General features: G+C 41.7%; 1 protein-coding gene across 3 annotated transcripts in view; it reads right to left on the bottom strand.

Annotated features, from left to right (window-relative positions):
* Window positions 1-13,005, bottom strand: part of C8H1orf21 (chromosome 8 C1orf21 homolog) — a 223,953-nt gene that overhangs the window by 103,177 nt on the left and 107,771 nt on the right. For all 3 annotated transcript variants that reach the window (XM_063104089.1, XM_063104090.1, XM_063104091.1), the window contains one exon: window positions 777-871. In XM_063104089.1, the coding sequence (XP_062960159.1) occupies window positions 777-871 (95 nt within the window). The remainder of the gene's footprint in view (window positions 1-776; window positions 872-13,005) is intronic.

Raw genomic sequence — 13,005 nt, 5'->3', positions numbered from 1 at the left:
ACTCAATCATAAAAAAGCAAATAACCCCCAAATAAAATATAAACAAAATATATACAAAATATAACCAAAAACAATGTTGCTCCAATACAATTGAATAAATGCATATTCTTAACAATCTGTAACCTCTTTCAAGAAACCATCTAATATGATAATTAGCTAAATATTTTTATAGAGATGGAATATTAAGGTGAAACACGTATACTGATTCACATTAAAGACAGAGGTTCCTAACTTCCTGTTTTGCATCATTACAATTCTCATATTGACTCAAAACCCACAATACGTTTAAAAACATTGGGAATGTGAAGTACTGACTCTTTGGATAGAGATTTACTTTGAAAGCACATGATTTTCCTTTAAAAGGCAACTTCCTCAACAACATTACATGTCCAGAATAATGAATGGTTAAATTCATCTTGACCTGGATAGAAGTTAAAAGAGGTAGAGAAAACAACAACAAAAAAACCAAAAAACTATCCTCCCCACATAAATCTCAATCTACTTCATGCTTTTTCCTTTACATTTAGCTATTTTTAAACCCTGATAATTTTGCTCTATTTTCCCTGGAGTATTTCCTATCAAGATTAAAGAAGGGCTTATTCAGAGACAAACAGGATATAGGAATAACAGTGCAGCTTCCAGGCAAGCTATAAATAGTTCCAGCATTTTCAAGAAATCTTGGGCCAGTGTGTAAATTGCAGTTTAAACATGCAGTGCAGATTTTATTGCAATGGTGTCACCAAAATTCATTGTTCAGTGAAAAATTCGATTCTTACCAAGTTTTCTTGGTTCCTCACTGCTATTTTCTGCTCCTCTTCTGCCCCATTTTTCATGTATTTGACCTCTTCCACTGGTTTGATCCTATACTCATCTGAGTGCCAAAAAAAGAAAACACATCTTACAATTTTTTCCACAATGGTAGAAGAGTGTCAATTAGAAAAGCCCAATAGCGTAATTTGTTAGACCCTTTCCCCTATGGCCTTTACATATGGTTCATTTGGAACCATCTGGAGGAAGCTTAACCAGGCATCTTGTATATTTTTATAAGGTGCTCACCTCTGTCTACTAGAAAAATCTGGGCACCACAAATGCAGCTGATAAAAGTGTTACTGCCTGGTCCTTTCACCGACAGCAAATGTTGCAGAGGAAACATGTTATTCCTTCCATCTCTACAGACTATTTGGAATCCACACATACTCAGACATATCACACAATGGTCTAAGGAGGTTAAAGAGAGTATTCTTATTTTTGCCCAAGAGAATATTAGCTCAAAAAGCCCATGGAAGCAATTTTCAGCAGTATACTCACACCTTAGTTTCCCTTTTCTTTTCCTGAAAAACAAAGTACTATTTAAGACTAAGGATTTGTACTGATAAACAAATAGATATAAACAATTGGAAATTAAAATTTTTCTTTTTGTGATCCCTATTTTAAATTTGAATGATCTGCAATTATTTCAAAAAAATTACTTATTTATGTTATATGCATATATACTTTAACTTAATCTCTATAAAGTCACATGCATGAAGAGCCATAATATCTGATAGATCTAATAGGTAGGTATATCACTCAAGGCTGGAGAGTACTGTGGAACACGCATGGAGCCTAGACCTCACAACAGCCAGAGAGAGGACATAAACCCCAATATCAATACACATGACAGGACAAACTCAGAAAAACTTGGAGCTAAAGTTCTTCTCCAGGATGGAGGTTTGGTAATGATGATGATGCCATTTTCATCGGACTCCTGTCAACAGGAAATGACTTGGGCACACTAAGGTCAAAAATAGGTGTCACTCTGAATCATCTTTAATCTTTACGGGAAAAATCGCAGAAATTAAGGGATTAGAAAATTTCATCAAATAACAAATTGATGATTGCCCAACACATGGCCTGGAGTAAGTCTAACTATGAGGGGCTACCTGAAAGAAAGATGCCTATCACTAGGAGAGTTCATATTTCAGTCTAGGAAGTTGCAATATATTTTCTTATTGCCTATGATTAAATAGGTACAAAATGACTATATTCTTATAAAACTTTTTGTCTTAGTATTTATAGTACCTCTTTCTAATGTAACTTCAAGTCTCCTCATACTACCCCTTAACACACTGCCTCCAAAGATGTTACAGTAGCATTTCTCCAAGTAATTACGCTGCTCAAATGTTTCTCAAAATTATCATTTTTATGAATATAATACATTTGCATATATCTGAATAAAGACTTCATGTTCATGGCAAAGCCAATTATTTTTTTCACCTGACAATTCAAGCTAGTTAATGATTCTTCTTCTTTCTAAAGAAATTAGAAAGACTGGTGTGAGATTACAGTAATGAGCCCTTTAGGAATTCTAAGCCCTAAATGTATTAACAAGTTAATCAATGAATTCTGATCCACAATCACAACACAAAAGAATTTCCCATTCCAATTTGGTATTCAGAAGAGAAAAAAAAAAAAGGTAAATTAATAACATCAACACATTTAATTAAGGATTACTTATTCAGAAGTTGGAAAAGCAATTGTTAATTAAAAAAGAAAAGAGACTGACAAATTATGCCTCCATTACAATTACACAGAGATAAAAACAAAGGTTAAAAATAAAGGTAAGAAATAAAAGTTAAAAATGGGCCTCCCTAACTTCATGGGATATTAATATTTGTAAACCATGGCTCACTGGGATAATTACTAACATTTAACTGAACTAAATTGTGATCTTAATTGATTATGGCAAGTCTCTAATTATTTAAAGATAAAAAATACTGATATGTAATTCCAACGGATTCTATGCTTTTGTCTAAAGGACCCAAACCCTCACATGATGGAACGGGAAGAGCACAACACTTCAGGATCAGATGAAACCTTCTGAAAGACCCAGAAGTCCCTTTGCTGACTGCGTCACAGAAAACTCTCCAAGACAGGCCCCACCCTTGCCTTGCACACTGTCCTTTCCCGTCCACCGCACCACAGCCCAGCGCAGATGCACTCGGGCAGCCTAGCAACACACAGTCTTCCTTTTCTTATCCCTCCAGGGAACACAACTCAATTGAAAGCAGTAGACAAATTATTATTATTTTTCTAATATTTTTTTCCAATAAAACGGGAAAGCTACTGACCACATGACTTTCAAAGTAGCATTATTCCAAACACAGGCCTTTTTTTTTTTTTTTTTTTTTTTGCCCCCTACATCAAGACAGAATCCCCACCAATTTAGAAAGAAGATAGGTTTTAACATGTCATTAACAGCTCCGGCTGGCTAGCCAACGTGGTGTTAAGAGGCACACAAGATGACTGGACACAAAGAAAAAACAAACAGCCAGGACTACAAAGCCAGACCTGTCATTATTACTCACACAGCACAACCCACACAAAATCCATCATGGTATAAAACAAAAAGGCAGCAAGACCCTTAGATAAACCACAATTGGTACAAAGCAAATGCTTAAAAGTGGTGCTGGGAAGGAAGGTGTCCATGTGGAAACAGACAACTCATCCACCAACGTGTCACGCATTTCCAAGGCGATGTGGCTGTGAGGGGCAGCCCTTGCCAACTGGCCTCTGTGTGGACGAATGGAGCATTTTGGGTTATGACAGTGACACAATCACTATCAAAATCCAGTTTTCCTTTTATTGAAGGCACAGGGGAATTAATTTGGGACTTGAAGCCCCCTTAATCACAGCCCACACCAGAGTCAGTAAGGACAGCCACTGTCACATGACAGAGGGTCCTGGCACCCGAACAATGTGCCCACTTGATTAAGAGGCAGGGGAAGCAGGACCTGCCTTCCCCCAGCTCACTCTGGCTCCCTCACACCTGTTCGCAATTTTTCTTTTCTTCCTGTTGCTCTTGTCAGGTGGCTTATTAAGATGCACGTCAGGAACAGGAGGCGGACTCCCGATCTTTCTGTGTAAACAGTTGCAGGCTGTGCTAATCAAAATAGATCTGGGGTAAAAGCAATGCCTTGGTAATATTTTTAGCATTTTATTCTTCAGATAATATCAGAGAAGACCTAGGACTGTATGGTGGCAATCACTGATTAAAAGAAGACTGGGTGAGAAGGTGTCAAAACAGATTCAGATTTTCACCATTTTAGAAAACAACTGTAAGATCTCTTCTTACCTCAAAGAGCAGCATTTACAGGGCTCCTCTTGCTTCCTCCTTCCCCATCTAAGATGTACTTTGTGAAAATTCCTAACTTTTTAATAACTCCAGCACTATAAACTCACTCCAGCACCTGTCTCCTAGTTGATTCCTTTGAAAGTCAGTTCTAGTAATTATAACTGTAACTTTGTAGCAGATCTTCTACCTGCAAAACTTGGGAGAGGTAGGATAGGGCTTGTAAGTTCCTGAAGGATCCTCCACTGATAGGCAAGGCTAGGAAGGCCCAGAAGGCCAAATTCTTCATGTCCCACTATTATGATTCTCAACCCTTGGAAGTGAAAATTTGGAAAAGCCAAAGATTTGCTTGGGAACTAAGTTACTGGTGTTTTCTAACAACAAGTGCACTTGAAAGTAAGACAAAAACAAAACAAAAAACTCTCTACATTTGAATGGTTTGCATTTCAGTCTGCATTCCTGCCCAGAAACTACATAAGGAGGGATGGTTTCATGTACAGACTACTGCATGGAAACCCTCCTGTAGCTGAGCCATGTCAGTAAGAGGACCAACAACCTTGTACTAAGGTCTTGGAGGGAGGGGGCCATGTGATCTAGAGAAGGAGAAAGGAAACATTTCCTTCTCTTTTCCTGGATGTAAGGCTTGAACTAGGCCAATATTTTTAACAGGCAATGATTGTCGTTGATGGCAAGCAACCTCCTCTTCTAAACCCGTCTCAAACCTCCGTGGAAGCCCTCCTTAAGCCTCCAATGCACTCTGCAGCTTCCTGAGCTCCCTCCCTGGCCTCCCCCACTCTCCACCTCTATCGTGGCAATCCACTTAGACATGTCTCAAAGGCCATTTTCCTTCTCAGACTTTCTCTCATGCCCAATCAAAAGATGATTTTTGTTTTAGGAATCTCTCACTGGTGCACTGCTAAGGAATACAAAATAAAGAAAGAAAAAAAAATTGAGGCTGGTTGTTTGCTACGGATGGGAGTGGGATGTGGGGTCCACAGTTAATTTTTTAGGGCAGGAAATCAACATTGGACAAGCCAGTCCCACCCAGCCTTTATCCTTTTGGGGTTGCTGAGTTTTTGGGACCCATGGATTGCCACTTTGGATCAAATCTGGAAATTTGTACGCTAAAATTCCTTTCTCCCTCCCGCCCTCCAGTGGTGCTGGAATGGGAACCCAGGCCGGATGACTTCAGAGCCCACATTCTTCACTGCTATGCCTGTGCCTTTGAACTTGTCTCACCCCTCCTGTCATCTTAATCTCCAAAATACAGTTTTGTGCTTCTCATTTCTGTAGCAATAGGCCAGTGCCTAATAAATATTTGTTGAATAGAACAGAAGTTTGTTGCAGAGGCATTAAAGAGCAGAGACTAGTGAAGGCTTTGATCCTGTCAGCATATCTAACCTGGTTCACTTTTAAACTCTCATCTGGAAAGCATTTACTCAGTACAGTCTGAGGACCTACTATGTGCTGGGCTCTGAGATAAGCAATGCAGGGGGTATGGAGAGAAGGGGATGGAGGAAGCCAGGTAACAGCGCCCAAAGCAAACCAGCTGTCTTGAGGGGAAGACTCATGCTCTGGGAACCTGCCTTCTACTCAAGCACATTCCTCAGCAACACAGACTAGCCCCATTTCACTCTTCCACAGTCCACCAGGACTGACTCTAAATTGAAACTACCTCATGCACCAAGTAGAGATGCAGTTGAAGGCCCTCCTAAACCATCAGCAATTCCCTGTATAGGTCAATGCCCTAGTGATAATTACTATATCTTCACTTATAAGAAAGGGATTTAGTTACTTCCACTGTAATAGTTATTGTTAAGCAATGTCTAAAGCAATCATGAGCTGCCAATTCTAAATGTTTTGAACATTTCTAAGATGAGGTTTTGGTGCATCTAATCTAAAATATTCTCAGATCTTTCCAGACTTTGTCTGAAATCAAACTAATAAAGGAAAACTAATTTCAAAATAAGATCGTTTGATACATGAGGTTCTAATGATCAATGAAAATTATGTTTTTAGACTTTGGATTTGTGGAGACTAGACATGAGAGATGTCTGGCACTGATGTCTACTAGGGGAAGTATAAAGATTGTTCTTATTTGTACATATCCCCCTTTATGACACCTCATAATTCCAAAAATGTTAATATCACTAAGACAGCCATTCTTACATGCCTTTCGTATCCTTATTCACTAGTGAAACCTAATGCTTGTTTACATTTAAACAAGAGATTAAAATAAACAGAGATAAAAGGCCTCGGGGGTGGTGCTTGCTACTGCCTTGATAGTGGACGACCCATTTCAATGCACCCTCACTAATAAAGGCTATTATCATTTTAAAAAATATGTAATGAACTGAAGGGTGAAAAATGATATCTAATTTTTCAACTTAATGTTTTAGAATTGACTAGTGATACTGGATACTTTTCCCATGTGTTGATCACTCATTTGTACCTCTTCATTTTTGAAGTGTCTCTTCAGATCCTTTGCCCTTTTTTTCTTACCAGAGGTGTGGTATTTTTCTTATTGACTGCTATGAACTCTCTGTAAATTACCGCACTTTGTGGACATACTTCTGGCCCAAAGAGGTCTGAGCAAAAATACCTCTTGATTTTCGTTCAGTCGTGGAAATGGAAGCAACTATCTGCTTTCTGTGCTTGAGTAAAGTACTGGGCTGTCCCCTGCTGTCCTTTCTACGTTTCTTCCTCACTTCAACAATATTTGTTAAACACCTACTACGTGACAGAGACCATGCTTAGTCCTGGGGCTATGTCTAGGAACAGGAAGCAGTCCCTGTTCTGAAGAAACTCGCAGCCAGTTGGGGGAATGTAAGAAAATAAGGAGGTACAGGGCACAATGTTCACAGCCATGAGAAGCACATGTGTGGGTGGGTGGTTGGAAGAACAGAAAGGAGGGACCCACAACCAAGGTTAGGGAGAGTGTTGGAGGACTTGACCTATCTCAGTGAAGTCCTGAGGGACACTGGTTCGTGTGGGAAGCAGAGGTTCAGGCAAGGGAAGAGTGAGTTCATAGGTCAGAGAGAACATGGCAGACATGCAGAATTCCAGGGTGTATAGAGAAAGGTAAAGAGAAGGAGATGACAGGGGACTCTGGAAGACCTCTTCTGCAAGTCCCGCTGAAGAGTCAGGCTCCACTGTGAAGGTGATAGGACCTCCCCTGCCAGTGTCCAAGCACCGAAGCCACCATCACAAGCTAAGCCTCTGCCCTCCGGACTGCCCTCAACCATCTCCTCTGGAGAGACCCTAACCAGCATCGTCCAGCTTTCTGCCTCTCTCTGAAAGGAGCAGCAGCAAAGGCAGACCTTATATCCAGAGATGGACCAGTCTGTGGAGGCAGGTGAAGACGACCACATGGAGAAGACTGTGAAGGAGCCACAGAGAAGCCACATGAGGGGACTTTATCCTGGAGTCAGGTGGTGGGGGCTGGTGGGGATGAAGCTTAAGACACAGTATCTGTCAGACCTTGTTTCTGTCCTCCTCAATAGACATGCACTCACCTGGAGGTACTGCAAGACTGAGGAAGGTTGGGATGAGGGTTTGGAATCTATCCTAGAGCAAAAAGAGAATGCCACTGAATCCTGACCCTAGCCCCTTCTCCTTCGACTGGCACTGAGATGGATGTCAGTGAATCACAAGGAACGGAGCACTGGCTTCAAAAGGCCTTTCTCTTCTGCACCTGGCTTTGTGACTTGCCAGCTGTGTGCCATGGAGGTAGGGTATGGACCCCTCTGAGTGAACTGAGCGAGTTAAAATGTGTATGCACAGGATGGTATGGTCTCTTAGCATTCTAGGGTCCATGTTTTTGAGAGGACAAGATGAGAGGTACCCTCAGCTGCAAGGAGGGGAGGGTGGTCTTAGGGTTTGGAGTTCCATGGGAAGGATCAAAAATGATAAAGCTTCTGTCGTTAAAGCAACTTTAATAATTAAGACTGGACCTGCAGGCCCCATTCCTGAATCACTGAATCATTTAGAGGCCAGACAACACATTTCCTTCATTTATTTGGGGTTCATTATTCAGTGACCAAGGAACTATCATCCAGTCATTAAGGGCCCCAGAACATTCATCTTCTGACAAGCTCCAACAGAAGACATACAACCAGATCCAAATCCAGCCTGGACTCCTTTGAAAAAGCATACTGCAAACCAAGGCTTTTCATGCGAGAAGGGGGCTTAATTTCTATCCTATACAGTAATAATTTCCAGTCAAGAAACAGAAAGAGTGGCTGAGGATTCAGAGCCACTCCTGGAAAGGGAAGGCATACAGGGTTGTTCCGACAGAGATTTGTCGAATTTCTCAAGAGCCCTGCTCGGACCCTCTCCCCGGTGCTGGTTCTCCACCCACCACAGACCTGCTAGGACTCCTGAGAAGTCTCAGGTCAGCTAAATCCTCTCTGCTTTTCTGAGTACGGCTCCTGTTATCCTTGATAACCACTCAGGATAAAAGTCTGCCCAGGCGAATATCCTCTCCCCTGCTTTGATTTAATCCCTACGTCAGCCCTATGAGGCTGGTATGATAACCCCCTTTTACAGCTGTAGAGATATTAGCCCCTGATTGGCTAGTCAAGTGGTGGTGTCAAACCAGGTGGGTCTAAGTCCAGGACCAGGCTCTTAAGTACCAAGTCAGTTTTGTTTTGTTTTGTTTTTTAACTGCAAACACAGGAAATAATTTCTTCAGAAGATGATACAAGCATAAAGTAGAAATGGATTTAGAAAGGATTTAAACAAATTTGTAAATTACAGCAATATAAATAAAAGTGCTAAGTACATTTAACCTTCGGGGATAACATCAGGAAAACTACCATATCTTCCCCTGTCAAGTCTCTGGAGCCTTAATCAGTGCAAAAATACCATCCTTGTGCTCCCTAAGTTAGGAACAAATATGATATCCAAAGAAAGTGTTGTAAAAATTTTCATTAAAATGGTAGTTTGACCACCACTACATTTAACAGAAGAAAACTGAAGTTTTCTTCTAATCTACAGTATTGATGCAATGTCTTTATAAGAGCTTGTTATTTGAAAAGATAACTTTATTTTAAGGTCACCTGCTATACTACTACAACTTTGATATACGTTCTTAGCATTAAGACCAAGCAATAAAATCAAGGATCTCTTCCTTCACCGAGGTGAGGAGGAGGAGGAGAGGAGAAATGAGAGCTGTCATTCACAGGACCCCTTCAATGTTCCAGAACCAGTTCTGAAAGCTTGACATACAACAGCCCACTTAATGCTTCCAACAGCTCTGTGGAGTAGAACCATTGATTTCTCCATCACACGGGGAAGGAAACTGAGGCACGGAGCATCCACTTGACTAGCTGCACAACTACTGAGTGGGACTGACAGGCCTTGAATCCAGGTAGTTTGATTCAGAGCCCACGCTCTCATTAGTTCCCCACAAATGAGGAGCAAAGTGAATTTCTGATAAAAAGGAAAATTCTCTTTGTATACTGATTTCCATTACAAAACCTGCAGGTACTGTTCCACGTCACAGAATGTATCCTCTCCCTGAATGGAAGTCATCCTTAAGATTAATCTTTTCAGGTCAGGCATTTAAAACTATATACATGGCATGAAAAGGTTAAACAGAATCTAAAATAAACACAAATGGTGATATTCTTTTTTAAGGAAAACTATTAGCAATAACGGCAAATATGAAAAGATACTAATACAGTGTCTCACATGCCCTCCTTTGTATATAAAATTGATAAAACTCCATCATCAGGAGAGCCTGAAACAGGAGTTGTTCTTCCAATGCTGACAAGAAATTGCTGATTCATCTACAGTCGCTTCTTCACTGCCATCCGAGACCAATGGTCATGAATTTACAGGATGGCTGGTTAGGATTAGCAAATGGTAGAAATGATATGACCTTTCCAGAACTCTTCCTCACTGGTGTGGCTGCCTTCCAAACAGTTAACAATTTGACCAAAGGTAGGGGTGGGGGGGTGGGGGGGTGGGGTAGGTGTGTGTGTGTGTGTGTGTGTGTGTGTGTGTGTGTGTGTGTGTGAAGAAGAAGTTTTATCTTAATGATCTTAATGTCCATTTGGCTTAACTTCTTTAATTGGCTTCTGACTTCAGTGAATTTCTGTTAAGGAGAAGATTCTCAGATAATAACTATAACAGAGAAACATATTACCATGTGAGCATTCCAGGATCCCTGCCCCTAAGCTGCCTTGCAGAGAGGAGCTGTGTCTGGCCAGATGGGCTCCGTGCTTTTGTGATGCAGATTGGCGCAGGGGTGAGGAGGTTAGTGGGAGAATTGCGGCAGTCTGCACTGACACTGGAGCGCGCAGAGCTAATGACAGGAGAAGAATAGGTACAGCCAGGAGCAGAAAATCCCCAGTAGACTGGGCTGCAGGGAAAGTTTTGCAGAAAATTAGAGAAGAGAGATTTTTGCAATAGTCAAAAGAAAGATAGAGAAATAGACAAAAAGTCACTATAGTGGCAGAAAGCTATAGATTCATGAAAGAGTAGATTTCAGTATGTTGTGCTGTGGTTTATGAATGGGATGCCTCTTGGGTATTCTTCGAGTATTCAGTGAAAACTTAAATTGCTTTTCAATGATATTTGGTGTTTCTTTGAATAGGTCTCTGGACCGAAGCTGGCTTCCAGGGGTCCTGACTCTATCTGGGTTATACAACTATTGGGAAGATTCAGAGGCAGCAAAATCATTACCCAGAATAGAAAGAAACTGGGTAGAGTCATTTTCGGCTCAAGTAATTCCCTTGTCGAAGCGCTGCTGCTGAATATTTTAAATGCACAAAAACATCTGAAATATAATTTCCCTACTTATGAAAAATACTCGTGACCTGACGTTCACTGCAGATCTCCTGGAAGCAGCGCTCGTGTTCGTGAAGACCCTGGGCTGCTGGTGGGCGCATGCATTCCCACGTGTGCATGGGGGGAGGCCATGGGCTCTCCTGCTCCTTCTTTCCTTTGGACAAGTCTGCAGCCCTTCCCACAAGAGCTTCATTCACGTAAAACAAAAGATCACTTCCAGTGGATATGAATCGCCAAGTTATTTCCCCCTCAGAGACTAAAGTGTGTTCTGACAATGACAAAGAATAGCTCTTCAGGAATAATGTGTCTGTGTGAGCGGGGGAAATGCATGTTCGAGGATGGCTAATGGCAAGCAGTGCAGTAAATAAGCACTGTCTTCCACAACCTGGTAGGTTTGAACACGCCAGTTTTAGTAACACATTCTGCTCAATTTGTTTGTAAAAGATGGTAGCTGTTTTGAATATTTATCTTTTGGGGAGAGGGGATGAGGATTCATTCACAAGGGCATCTGAGCAGTTCAATTAAATTCAAATAAAGCAAATTGTGCAGAGTAGCGATTGCCAGGGAGGTTCTGTACTGAGAGACTGAGGACAAAGAGCGGACGGAGAGGTGGTCCTTATGGACCCTCACCCGCCAACCACCTATAAGCGATTTAAATATACAGGAAGGCATCCCAAAAGTTCTTAATGTGAACGTTCTACTCTGCTTCCTCAAAAGGGATGTATGGCAGCAAAAAAGAAATGCGGTAATTTCTAGAACTCTGGATGATTTAAATCAGACATTTTCAACTTATAGCAGAGTATGAAAGGCCCACACCATTCCATACAAGCAGGCCAGAAGAGAGTTTGGGGACAGCTCACACAGGGTGAAGAACGGCCACAATGTGTCTACCATCTTCCTTCAAGGGGAGATCTACCTGAGATGCTGCTTGTACCTGAAAGCCTGAGTTTGGTAAAATCCCAGAGTTCAAGGATTTTCGAGTATAATGCATGACCTGGACACAGTCCAAAGTTTCTCATATTTAGTTTACATCCGAAGCAGCTCATACACAGTGAGGCCTTTCACCTGATGGAGCCAGTGGGTGAATATGGCTCCCTGCTGCTCCCACTGGGTCTGACAGAGGTGGGACCGAAGTCTGGGGGTCTTGGCAGCACACACCCAATGAGATATTTGTGGGACCAGAAGGGCGAGGATTGCAGGCTCACTGCCTTTTATACACCCACCATTTCAGTTTCCAGAGCAGCTGAGACCACCACTTGAGGCAACTGTTCCCTAAAAGCAGGTCAGGTCACCCACTCTAAGGTCTGTGAACTCCTTCCTGTGCTAGGACTTCAGCATCTTCCCCTTAAGTGGAGAGGGCCTAGGGATTATTCATTTGTGTTTCTCCTTTAGGATGCTTTATGGGAAGCCTGGCCTTGGCCTACCAAACCCCATTCTAATCACTCTCCTGTTACCCTGTTACCTGCTCCCTTTTCTACCCCTTCCAGCTGGCCGTTTGACTCCCTTTACAATCTTACCTTCCAGGATCCATCTTCTGTCAACTTTTTTTCTCCCCACAATTTGTGGAGGTAAAGAAATTCTCCAAAGACCAACCTTCTACAGAAAGTAAGTATACCTAGCAAGAAGCTTATCCATTTACTATATCTTGTTATAGGTGATTTTTTTCTTCTGCAATATTCTACTGGGCACAAAAGAGTGTCTTTGGCAGAGCACCTTGAAGAACACTGATGCTGTTAGACGGTGAGGATGCAGTGGGGGCAGGGCAGGAAGATGAATAAATGTATTGACATTGTTCTTTCCTTAAAAGGTAGCAATGCGGGCCGGGCGACCCCGTGGTTCACTCGGGAGAGTGCGGCGCTGGGAGCGCAACAGCGCTTCCGCTGCAGGTTCGGATCCTATATAGGGATGGCCGGTTTGCTCCCTGGCTGAGCGTGGTCACAAATAAAGGACTAAATAAATGAATAAATAAAAATAAAAGGCCTCGAGATCAGTGAGTATATTTAAAAAAAAAAAAAAGGTAGCAATGCAAATGGAAAAAGATTCACAATGGGAAACTATCTGGGGGCTCAGTTTTTGCTACACAGAAATCTGCGCTTTGT

Source organism: Cynocephalus volans, chromosome 8, assembly GCF_027409185.1.
Source record: "Cynocephalus volans isolate mCynVol1 chromosome 8, mCynVol1.pri, whole genome shotgun sequence".
Taxonomy (NCBI): Eukaryota; Metazoa; Chordata; class Mammalia; order Dermoptera; family Cynocephalidae; genus Cynocephalus; species Cynocephalus volans.
This window is presented reverse-complemented; position numbering and strand designations above follow the sequence as displayed.